At 41.1% G+C, this 13,240-nt stretch overlaps 1 protein-coding gene across 1 annotated transcript in view; it reads right to left on the minus strand.

Annotated features, from left to right (window-relative positions):
* Positions 1-763: 763 nt before the first annotated feature.
* The window catches only part of bcl11aa (BCL11 transcription factor A a), a 55,990-nt gene continuing 43,513 nt past the window's right edge, over positions 764-13,240 (minus strand). Inside the window, exon 3 of the mRNA XM_026189445.1 lies at positions 764-6,609. Within this exon, the coding sequence (XP_026045230.1) occupies positions 4,367-6,609 (2,243 nt within the window). The 3' untranslated portion in view covers positions 764-4,366. The remainder of the gene's footprint in view (positions 6,610-13,240) is intronic.

Below are 13,240 nucleotides of genomic sequence, written 5' to 3' on the forward strand. Positions count from 1 at the left end.
ATAAGTTTTTGAGCTTCTCCTACTGATAGAGACAGCACACTGATAGCTACACCAAAGTAACTAAGCAAGAAATGAACAATTAAAACTGACAGAAAAAAATTACAGAAAGGTTCATGTTCCTTCACTTATATATATATATATATATATATATATATATATATATATATATATATATATATATATATATATATATATATATATATATATAAAAACCTACTTAAAATGTAGTCCCAAAGAGTCCATATGCTGACAGATTTCTTCCATGACCATTTCTTCATTATGCAGACAAACAGTTGAAATCTACTTATTTTTCTTATATTCAATGTGTTGTTAAACTTGTTACTGACAGAAAGAGGATTTTCACTGGTCTGGCCCACTGGCCCAGATCAAAGTGGGTTATATGTGGCCCACGATGTAAATGAGTTTGGCATCAATGGTGTAAGCCTTGTATGTTAAGAAAATCAGATCAGACACTCGCTCACTCTGTTGGGGGAACTGAGCGTATGGACTTGTTACAAATGGCTTTTAATGGAAGAGTTTTGACCATTTTTTAAATAGGAGATTCAAAAAGATACAACAGTAATTGCTTGATGACGAGTTTGCAACTAAAACATAGCTGTAGGGTGGGGTGGGGGTAATTACATACACATACATGCATGCATACTTGAGATAACTTGACACACACACACACACACACACACACACACACACACACACACACACACACACACACACACACAGTGGAGATAAGCAACAAGTGCCATTATACTTTCATTTTTTTATTAATTGTTTTTTGATAAAGGGACAAAATGGGTGTGTGAACAGGATTATGCAGACATCTGCCAGAAAACACAGACAGTGGTTTTCCCAATACAACTGAACAGAGACCCCAAACAAGTACAACAGAAATTAAAGAGCTCCAATGACCATCGGCCACCATTACAAAAAAAAACAAATTTAAATTTAAAAAATTAAAATTATAACATAACCAAAAAAAGTAAGAAACCAAAAAAACCAAAAAGAATCCATTCCATGTCTCTGTTTTAAACAGAGCATATAGGTAATAATAAATAGTAACTCCCATAGTAAAAGATAAAGTTCAAGTTCAAGTTACAACAAACAGCTCTCAGAACAGGAATAGAAAAGGCTGATAACAAAATATTCCGCATTGCCATTTACAAAAAAGTCTCAACTCAAGCAGGCTTCTCCACGTCCCCCGGGTCATTTTTAAATATGCTTTGCATATGAAAGTATACCCAATCTAAATATAAAGCACCATTTAGTATTTGGCAATGAAAAAAACTGCAAAACATTAAATTTGTTTTTCAACGTATTTATTTTGACGCTTTTTCGTAATCCATGTACTGCATATGAAGTTTTTTTTTCTTTTGTTTTTTTCCCCCCTAGCTTCTTGATGTTGGAATGTTGTCAGGTGGGAGGGGTGAGAGAGACAGAAGCACACAACAGAACAGGCCGACGTCAGCTTGCATTACTGCATACAAGAATGGCAGCGGGGGGGGACAAGGGAAGGAGGTCTGAACCAAAAAGCAAACATATGTACAACCACCTCTGTGGACAGGAAACAGCAGCGGCCATCTGATGGCCCCACGACGCCTCCCAATGCCACATATTTTAGCTGCTTTTTATGTTTTTTTTCTTTTATTTCTTTAAACATACAAATAATTCGCACTATATTATCCTGCCAAATTAAAAAAATATACCGTGGCAGCTTGGGATTTTTTTTCCACTACCAAAAGAAGGTATGGTAAATACCTTTAGAGAGAACAAGCAACAGTTAAAAATACGAGCCTCAATATAAATACTATAGTGCCTACTCTAAGTGAACATTGAATTCAAATACAATTCTAGAAATACAGAAAAAGTAGACCATAAATGTGTTTAAGCATAGGAATTGACATGAGTGTGCATTTTCCTATATTTTAAGTTCTTTATTATATATTCATATATAATTTTAATCCTTTCCCCAATGTATTTCAACCTGAAGAGCTGTGAAGAGCCAAGGCAAAACAAAATACGGAAAAAAAAAAAATCACAGAGTTTGTTTTTTTTTTGTTTTGTTTTTTGTTTGTTTGTTTTTCATCTTTTTTTTGTATCATTTCATATATACTGTGATCGGAGTCTTGAACACCACCAAGACGCTGAGGAAAAGAGAAACGACAATTAAACTTAAATACATCTTCCCCTAAGAGAGCGTGAAGTGTTATTTGAAAACAAAAGTTTATTTTCATATCTATAATTAAAGGAAGATTTATACAAAAAACAGATTCTTGCAGTGTGGGCAACACAACTTGGAGTGTCAGTTGACAAGCCAGTAAGGTCTATAGATTATTCAGGTACAGACGACAACAACAACAGCTCCTTTAAAATAAAGAAGAAAGAAAAAAAAGTGGATGTTACAGTGGCCAGCAGGAATGAAAACTGTGTCCATTTGACGGCCGTGTAGGAGCATCGGTTACTCGCTGTGAACCTTTGAATTTACAGATCTTGCTGACAACAATGAAATATCAGCCCAGGCTAAATGTTGGGGATTCCAGGGGTAACAATTTGACAAATGGTCAAAGGTGAAATGGCAAGGGTACAGAGGTCACGAGGGTGGAGTTACAACATATTATGTGTCTTATCTTTTACTGTTCAGAACAATGGGACCCTCATTGTCTGACAGCATTTCAGTGAGGTTTTCGTCCCCTTTGACGTAAACTTGTAAACAGGAAAAAAAGGAAACAGTGCACTTTATGTCCTATAAATGACAATCTAGCTTTTAGACTCAACCTGCATTGGTGTGGCACAATGCACGAGAGACGTCAGTACGTACCCCAGGTGGAGTGACAAGTGAAAACTGTGAACGGCTTGAATGAAACAACAACAAAAAAAAAAAAATCTGCCTTTGGGTTAAAAAGCAACAGCAAACAAACAAAAATGCTCTGCATTAGCCTATACACACTGATTAAAATGATCTCATTCTGATTTTTTTGAAAGAGCCCTAGAGTACAGATAGATTTTTTTGCAATTCTCTATTTTTTTCTCTGCAATAATACTTATGACCCTGTTTTGATACTGGAAATGTAAAGTGAAAGACATTGCCTCTAATCCCCGTAATATGTAGCTTCCAGTTCTGTGTAGCTTTCTGTCTGTCTAGCTTGTAGTTATTTCAATGCTCTCAAATAAAGTTAGCCTCATTTGGAGCTCATATATTACTTTATGCATTGTTCCACACACTGACGTATTGAAGCAGCGTTGTAGGTTTGTGCTAACGCAGATACATGACACTTCTCAGCCATGCGTTGTATCCCTCAAATTCAGGATTGTACACTACAGGTTACCTTTGTTTTAAAAGTACCTCCTCACCAAAAAACAAAACTACAAATAATTCAGATATACACAATACTGCTTGTACCATGCTTGCCATGAAATCCACATATTAAAGATAGCCTATTGAACATGTAATAGGTAGCTAAATGATGATTAAAGAGAACTCGCTGATCTTTCATCATGAATCATCACAGTCCATTTGAGCAGTCAGGTGCTTGATGCAAGGACCTTCGCTGGGTGGCTTATGTGACCCCAAACTTATGCCAGATAAGGTTATGGCCGATGCAGTCTAAAGATATCAAAGGCACTCTTTCTTATTCTACCGAATGATAGTACAAATTGAATTCTAGCACACCCTTGTCTTTTTTAAAGAAATTTCAAGGCCCACTTACAGTTTAGTCCTCAAGCCAATGCATGTTGGTTTTTTTAAACCCTGTCTGAACATGGTATCTTTTAGAAAGATCAGGATAAGTGCATTTCCAGGGTTGTAAGAAATGGATCAAGTCAAAGAATGTTCACTTTCCATGTTACAAAACAGAACTGTACATGATATGTGTTACAGAATGTATGCAGCATGGATGTATCTTTCTTGTCTTTTCTCTTTTTGAAGAATAAAAAGAAAAAAACTGAACAAGAGAAAAACAGCAACACATTTACTCAACAACTAACCAACCAGGGACAAGTTCTTTTCTTTTTTTTTTTTCTTTGATTAGCAAAAACATACTATGCATGCTGACTAATTCTTAAAAATGGAAAAGGAAAACTCATAAAAGAAAATAGTACACAACATGTAAATTATTGCACAAGAGAAAGGCTCGAAGTTTTGCGTCAATGCAAGAGTATTGCCCCGATACAGATCATGCATTCAATGAGTAATGGAAACAGGGTGTGCTGGTGCAAAGCACATGGTCTTAAACTTCTGCCAGATTGGCAAAAGTGGTGTGTTGGGATTGGGGCAAATCTACAAGGGGCAGGGAATAAACCGGGGACTGATGGTGGACATAACTGCGGGGAAAAGGTCCCATTGTTCGGCCTTCTACTCTGACTTAATTTCGGTACTCAAAGGACGGTCACTGTGCCATTTTTTCATGTGTTTCTCCAAGGTGCTGTAGACACTGAAGGGCATCTGACAAATTTCACACTTGTACACGTCTTTGCCCACCTGACCATGGGTCTTCATGTGGCGAGTAAGTTTGGAGCTCTGGGCACATGCATAATTGCACAGCTCACACTTGTATGGTCTTTCCCCTGTGTGGCTGCGCCTGTGCACTGTCAGGTTACTGCAGTTCTTGAACACTTTGCCACAAAACTCACAAGTATCACTCCTGCGGCCGTCCTTGGAGCTGGGGCGCCCAGGACCACCGAGGTGTGGTGTGCTGCCCCCACTGCCTGTACCACTACGGCCTGACATCCCACCATCCAATTCCCCCGGAGGGGTTGAGAAACGCAGGCTGCCGTTCTCTGAAGAATGCTCCGATGAGGATGCAAAGGGCGATTGTCTGGAATCCCCAAAGTTCAGAAAAGGGTCCTTGAGTTGTCGGGAGGCAGCATAGCCAGCCAGCCACTGAGAGTAGACATTCTCAGTGTTAGGGATTGTAGAAGTGGGCAGGTCAAACTCCTTTTCCAGCTTGATACGTTTAGAGAAAGGACTGAGTGGACTGGGACTACCTAGAAGCAGTTTCTTGGAGAGGCCGACGGAGGCGGATTCATTAGGTGATGCTCCTCGACCGTTGACCGTTGAGACTGAGCCCTCCTCCCCACGATCGGTTTCCAGCACTGAGTCTCCATCGCATATCTCACGATTGTGGTGATGGTCTCGGTTGAGGTGGTGGTGCAGGTGGTTCTCTTGGGCCATGGCATTTCGTTTGTGTGCATTTAGGGCTTCACTGAAGTGCTGCATGCTCGCAGCAAGACCCATTCCCTGCATCACCTCAGGCAGCGAACGAGGGATCGAGCCCTCATCGGCCACTCCTCCCAGTCGACTTCCGATGCTGCCGTTGTTTTCATGCTGACGTGCCGTTTCAAGGTTCAAGCCAAAGTGATAGCTGTTATTGTTTCGTCTTGCTACCCTCTCTCCATTCTGCTCTTCCTCCTCCTCCCCCTCCTCTTCCTCCTCCTCTTCTTCTTCCTCCTCCTCCTCTTCTTCCTCCTCCTCCTCTTCCTCCTCCTCCTCCTCTCCATTTTCACGTAGCATACGGTCATTCTCACTTTTCAGCTTGGCCACCACTGACTTGAGGGCATTGCTTGCGCTGCCCACATGCTCACTAGTTCCAGGCTCCGGGGATGAGGCTGTAGAAAGCCCGTCTTCTGACTTGCCTGTATTTGGTGAGGACGATTTATGCATGTGTGTCTTCATGTGGCGTTTCAGTTTGCTAGCCTGTGTGCACGCATGATCACATAAGTGGCATTTGTACGGCTTCTCTCCTGTGTGGCTACGCCGGTGCACGATGAGATTACTCTGAAACTTGAAGGCCTTGCCACAAAATTCACAACACTTTGATTTCAACTGGGTGGTAGAGGAGGGTGTAGCCCCTGCTGAGGGGAGAGGGGTAGTGGGCGTGGTCTGAGAGCCCACAGGTGACTGCATGGAACCTGGAAGAGGCGGTGGAGTAGCAAGATATGGAGGTTTGCTGCCCCCTGCACCTCCTGTGCCGCCACTTCCTCCTCCTGTCTGGAATGGCTGGAGTAAGCGTTGCATGGGGCTTGGCCGGCTTGGGGACAGCGGGGGAGTGGACCCTGAGGTGTTGCCCGCCAGTTCCCGAAGCCGCCTTGAGAAGTCCATTGTTGGAGGGGGATCTAGAGGCAGAGGAGGATTGAGGCGCAGCACCCTGTCAAAGGCACTCGGGTGGTGGGCTGCCAGCGCCAGCTCCTCTGGGCTCAGGTGGTGGGGGTCCAGGTGGTTCCTTGGAGGGGGGCTGAAGAGGGGTGGTGTTGGGGGGAAACGCTGATGATGGCCACCACCAACAGCGCCAGTGCCAATGCCACCTCCTGCTCCAACACTGTCCCTTCCACCTGAGCCCGAGCCAGGGATGCGCAGGAGGTTGAAGGGGCTTGCATCAGGAGGCAGATGAAGGCCATGAAGTGGAGGCTGAGAAGGGCAGTCTGCGCCTCCGCCAAGGGAGGAAGGGCCACCCATGCGTGGGGTCAGAGGACTGCCATGTTCACTTTCCAGGTAGATACGGAAGCCGTGGGTGTTCTGAGCATGCTGCAGCAAGAACCAGGCGCTGCCATAAGACTGCTTACATGTAGTGCAGGTATAAGTGGTAGGCTCCTCCTTACCTGTTGTGACAAAGAAAAAAGAATGGGGGTTAGAAGAAATGATCAGTGACCTTCAACATGATGCAGACTTTGTTACATCTGAAACAGTTAATGTTATTGTACAGAAGCTGAATTCTTTTAAACATTTAATGCATTTCAAATGCTGCTCATTTAGTGTCATTTGACTCATTTTCATTGAAACAGCTGTACATGAACAGTGCTATATACGGAACGAAACACATGAAGAGCAACTTTGTTCTCAGCTGAACCAGTCTTTAAACCTAAGGCCTAACTGTTACAGCTTTTAAAAGTGGTCGGCACATGGTGTTGAGGGCTTTGCAAATACAACAGTAGCTTTTATTGAGGTCATGCCCCACATGAGTAGCATGTGAGAAGTGTGTGTGTCTCTCTCTTTTTCTCCCAGACTGCTTTGGGACATAATTTCTCCCTTTAGACTGACTGTGAGTCCTCCATTGTCAGCAGGAGAACAAAGAAACGGGGCTATCCCAGCGGACGACCACTTCCCACTGATCTACCAAAACAGAGGCTCACTGACAAACACACACACTCCCGAACACACAGGAGAGACAACACAGAAGAATCCTCCAAACTTGTAATTTACTACTTCCTTATTTCTCCAGCAACAACCTAAATACATTAACCACCTGATTCACTAGGTCATTGGAAACCTGTCTGGGGTTACAATTAAGAGTAGATCCATCCTGTTTCATAGATTTCTTTTACCTGCCAGGCGGTGTACTGCAATGACAAAATATGTGACTTCATTCAAAATGTAACATGTTCTCCCTTCTGAAAATTTGCCTATCACACATACGGTTAAAGCAAAATTCAACCGTCACTCATGGCAGGCTCTGGCAACCTGGAGGTTGAAGCCATGAGTAGTCAGAAATGCTTTTCTATTTTTATCTCAAATGTATGCAAGTTCATTGACATAAACTGTATTTTAGAGTCATATGTACTGCCCACACTTAAATGTGCATGCACACCCTTATTCACACAAACACAACAGAGCAGCTCAATCGCCCAAGGATGGTATAACAGTAGGAGTGCGAAAACATTTAGGCTCCAACTGGAGAGGAAAAATAACCCCTTCAGTCTGCTTCAAAGCATCTTCTGTCAGTGAAGCATGTAGAGTCACTTTGAGACAGCAACAAGAGGAACATCTAAAACAATAATTGCCTTTGAATGGCCCTGGTGACGATGACCTGTGGCAGGACCCGCAATGCATGTGTAATCTCATTAGGGCACTGATGGACGGCCATCAGCTCGTTTACAAGATTAGATGATAAACAAACCCCGCCATCACTGCCATTCAGAGTGCCTTCCACTATTAAGCACTGTGCAGCAAGGGTACATTAAACAAAGTGAACATGCAGATATGCACATTTTATACATTAACGAGTTTATGCATGATCAAAAGCCCAAAGCAAAAGAGAAAATATTCAGATAGACAGCTAGTGTGAGGTCAGTCTGGAATTTTAATTTACACTAAAACAGAAAGTAGCTATAGCATAATAGCTCTATATGTGACTGTACTGAATGACTAACACCATAGCTTTGTCCCTTTCACTACCAACAATCGTAAAATATCTCATTTAATGCATAAAATGCTTGAGCTGTCTTCAGTGTGTGGGTAGAAATAGAGTTATTTATGGAATAACAACAACTGCAATGAAAAAAAAAGTCAAAAAGTTGTAACACATAATAAGCTGAAACAGGCAATATTATTTCAAAAGCAAATGGGTGTCATTCTCGGGGTCGTAATATTGATGCTAATTATCTCAGATGATTTTTTGGTTAAAAGCTATTTTGTTGAATCGTGTCGTGGACAATAAATTACAAAACACCCCATTAATATGTAAACAGGTTAGGTGGGTTGTAAAAATACACACTAAATTGGGACGTATCACCTGCTAATTACTGGCAGAACAAATACGGCAAATTAACAGTGATACTAAAAGGATGTCATGGTTTAGCGGAAGCTTTTAGACGTCGGCACACTGCAATTTACCTCTAATAGCCAGAAAGAGAAAGTCAAAGAGGTTTTAGGGATGGAAAAAATACTTCAACAAATACATGCAAAGAGAAAATCTCTGTGTACGAGTGTGTGTTTAAATGAGATCTAATTTTACTGACAGTACAGAGCTTACAGACAGCGATTTAAATTGACAAAAGAAATGTTTTTATTCACATAAACGACAATGAATTGCGACAGAATAGCTTGTCGTCATAAGGAAGACATGATTGAGTTAAAGTGCGTGTGCGCGGGGGTCTGTCTGTCTGTGCATTTCAGCATCTGGTCGAAAGATTCGCCTTCATTTCCCTTCCCTTTTCCTCTCCCGGCTTCTCTTTCTGTACACACACACACACTTATCCCATATGACCAACCATTTGCAAAAGCAGCCAAATTATGGATCATTAAAATCGGCACAAATTACCACTAATTGTAGGCACCTGCAAAGGATCTAACCTGTGAATATCATTTGCATTATCAGGACCAGGGAGGATTCATTTATTTATTCATGTTTTTTCCCTTTGGTTGATCTGCTCTGGTCTTGGACACTGACAATAAAACTGCACTTTTTCTACCTGGACATTATTTGGCCTTCCCCTTATTGACTAGACAGTAATTTCAATTAAAGGTGAATCTATTTTTTGTTTTGTTTTTTTCCCCTGCCTGCCACAACTTTGGAAAACAATTTAAAATAATACTCTAATAGCCCAGAACTAGGGTGAGAGTTGAGGTCCTATTAGCTTAGAGCCAATAGGTTTAAAGGCATCTGACATCATCTGTCATCGTCCCCAGTTGGTTACCCCTCCCTCAGCCTGGTTCTGCTACAGGGTTCTTCCTGTTAAAAAGGAGTTTTTCCTTCCCACTGTTGTTGTTAGATCGCTGGGTTTTTTCTCTATTATTGTAGGGTCTTTACTTTACAATATAAATCTCCTTGTGGCGACTGTTAATTTCAATTTAATAGAATCTGTAATAGAATCCTCTAAACACTTGGTTTCCGACAAAAGCTGACTTAAAGAGATGGAGAAGGTGCCTAAAACTGCTTGTTTCATTCAGTGGTTGAACAGAGGATGTACCGAGGCTCAGTACAAAGCTACTCGAAGAATCCAAGCATAAGAATATGGAGAATAATAGGTCCCCTTCAAGCAGTTACAGTTTCAAGCAGTAATTCTGAATACAATCATCAAGGTGCCGGTCTGACATCTCTATTTTCATACACACAAAATGAATGAGTCCAACAGAACAGAAAAAAGGTACAATGTGTACTGAGTTAGCACAGTGTGAGCAAGTATAAGAACAAAAGCTGCCCTGTATCTCCCTGAAAAATGTCACTCTATTACAGACTTTTCAGGCAGAATAGTATCTGAGGCATGTTTTGCAGCAGTCAAAATACGACTATTAGTAGGAAGGAAGTCTAATATTTGTCTTACTTGCTGTGTAAAAAACAGAAACGCTTGTTATATAAAACTTAAATGGAGCTTCTCATGAGTTCCAAAATGTGCATATGATTTAGTCCAGTGGGACTGGGAACCCTACAAATAGATGCAAATCAAATCTGACAAAATAGGAAATATGTTTCTCATAAGGAATAACCTTCATGCCTTTGCTTCTGACAAAAATGCCTCTTTGGCTAAAGCGGTCACATGTGCAGATCATTTCATTTGTGCAGACGCTCACAATAAGCTTTGTTTTAAGACATCTTGTGGCAAAATGCTTGGGAATCACTGGTTTATCACCTTCTTTGAGAAAAGTTTCTCTCTATATGTGTGGTTCTGCTCAAACTGATACTCCTACAACACTATACAGAAATCTTTTTCTGAGGAATGTGGTGAATGTGCACTTAGTGTAAATCTTCAACTATGTCATTAAATCATGAGTATCTGCATATTCATAATTTTTGATTCATTCTGTGTCCCCGGGAAAGTACTGTCATTTGATTAAAAAAAAGACTTGTATAAAATGTTGACATTACAAACTGTCTGAAAACAAAAGAAAAAAAATGTTTCTCTCTGTGTATAAAGATGTGTGTAAAGTATTAAGTAAAACAAGTAAAAGGCACAATAGTGTAACTCTTAAGCTAATATGCGCCTTTTTGACTCGTAGCTCAGACTTGTCTGCATGCTGATTGAAACTGTAAGGTTAATGGATTTTAGAGTAGGCGACCGCTCCACTCTGTCTCCCTGTAATATACTCCCATCAGCCACTTCATTAGGCAAACTCTCCACCACTCCAAGGTAGAAAAATGAAGTGAGAAAGTGGAATGGAGACGGTGGAATGAAGACAGATCGAGCCAGAGAAAGAGAAAGAAAGAAGATGCAATAGAAGTAATCTCTGTGGTTTAAGTTTAGATAGAGGTGACAAATACCTCGCACAACTTTAAAGTTTGGCTGCACGTGTGCACCAGGTATATGGAAGGAGACGGGTGGGCAGATGGGGGAAATAATAACATCCGCTTCTTTACCGAGGGTAAATGTCAGAGCCGTGTGCCTGCTAGTGAGACTCCAGAGGACACACACACAGTTTCAGAAATGTCCTAGCACTCAATACCAGCCATGCTACAGTGACAAGCGCAGGCATTAAGCCTTATTAAGCCAAGGGCATTGCCTGGACACTTATGTGGTGCTAGATGGGAGAGGGAGGCAGTAAGACAGCTTGGCTCATGTTTCACAACTCCTTTGTGTGTGAGAGAGAGAGAAGGACAGAGTGCAGCAAGTTCCCCTGGCTCTACCCATCCCTCTCAACAACGAAGTGTAACACTCTGAGCCAATGGCTGTGCAAGGGGCTGAAATAAAGCCAGCGCACCAAAGCGTACAGCGACAAAACGGATAGATTGAGACCAAAATACACCAGAGCATCATATGTGGTTCAGGATTATTGAAATTGTTCTCCCAAGTCTTGGCATTCAGAAGGTGAAAAATAATTATTCTAACAGACACATCAAAAAAAAATTGAACGCATTGCTTGGTGGTCAGGGTTAGGGTCAGGGTGCTGCACTTTGATAGTCTCTCTCTGAAGCTAATTTGTTTTACTTCACTTTAATTTTCAGCTTTTCTTCTGCTGTTATCAGCTATTTTTTTCCTTTGCTTTATAGTTTTTATGTCAACTGTGCTGTAATACTTTTTTTCTTTTTCCCCAGTCATACAGATACAGCCACTTAAAATGGTCACCTCGTCCCTGACAGGACCAGGATGGAATCCTGACCAACTGCCAACTGATAGATGCTCGTAATGATACTCCCCGCGTGTGACGTGGACAGCGCAACCATGAGTAGTGATGCCCCTGAGCATCATCTCTATCCTGTCGCTGTGAACACATGCAAATGGTATTCCAGGAATCACTGATAGAAAGCATTTACAGAACAATCATCTTCTTTGTATTTTGTATAAACTTTATTACAAAGTTCAAATGAGGAATTTTTGCTTTTCTCATTTTAGTGTTTGTTGTTCAGCTGCTGTATCGTCAGCTTTTGAAATAAGAGCCTTCTGCAGACAAGCAGCAACCCGCATGTGACAGTAGCACAGAGTGTGTTACTGTAGCTAATACACCTGCAGTCTTTGAATTTATAACTGTAACTTAAAAAGATGCAGAAGTCATTTCTACTTGATTGAATGATCTCACAAGTCAGAACATGCCTGTTTAGTTTATTTAGGCCTCAGTCAGAGAAACAGTTTACAGTGCTGAGCTGTGTTCATGAAAACTCCGACATCAGAATATTAGTCTTTTTATATTGGGGTAGATGTTCTCTCCTCCTTGAAACAAATTGAAGGTTTCAACAGAAACAACAAAAACTAAATATCAAGTATGAAAACCTTAAATTTATGGAATTCACATAGTAGTATTGACTGCATTTTTTTGGTAGTCTTATAATGTTGTCGGCCACAGTGAAGACATAAGGTCGATGCATGTAGTCACATTTTGAAGGTTAAAATGGCAAAAAAAATATTCTTTTCTTTAAATATTCAAAAAATAAAAACGTACTGAACGATAGATGCTTACAGCATTTGAAACTGTTTTCCACAAGTTGCTGCAGTGACACATGACCTGTTACCTCCAAATGTTTCATGCATGTCTGTGTAACCAGAACAAGACATGTTGGTGGCACTAAATTAAAAGCGTCAGTGTATCTTTAAGATGGCAGCACATTTACAGTATAAAATGATTTTTATTGAATCCACCTCAGAACGTCAGCCAGCATAGTGGTCTGTCCTTCAGCCAGAATTCTGGCCTGTAAATTAGCTGGACTGCCACCATTACATCCCTCCACAACCAGCTGGGAAACAAAAATGGATGCCAGGTCTTGGCTACCTTCTAAGACAGACCTACAACTATCCTTGTAGCTTTACATGAATTCTTTTAATTCTCTATCATTTATGATGATTTCTCCATAAATCTATCCTCCTTATTTCCTTTCTTTTCTCTTTTTTTTGGTACAAGCTAGGACTCTCCTCTTTATAGCCCTCCCCTCCCTTGCTCTCTCTCTCCTCCACCCATCGGTAGTTCTCTGGTGGTGTCCTTGGCTGGGTCCACCTCTGGGCGAGATGATAGTAATTGAGGTAATGGAACATCGCTAAAACAGGATTAGGTACGCATACTGAGAGTGAGGGACAATGTCCCTTAATA

The sequence above is a fragment of the Astatotilapia calliptera genome, chromosome 13 (assembly GCF_900246225.1).
Source record: "Astatotilapia calliptera chromosome 13, fAstCal1.2, whole genome shotgun sequence".
NCBI classification, from domain to species: domain Eukaryota; kingdom Metazoa; phylum Chordata; class Actinopteri; order Cichliformes; family Cichlidae; genus Astatotilapia; species Astatotilapia calliptera.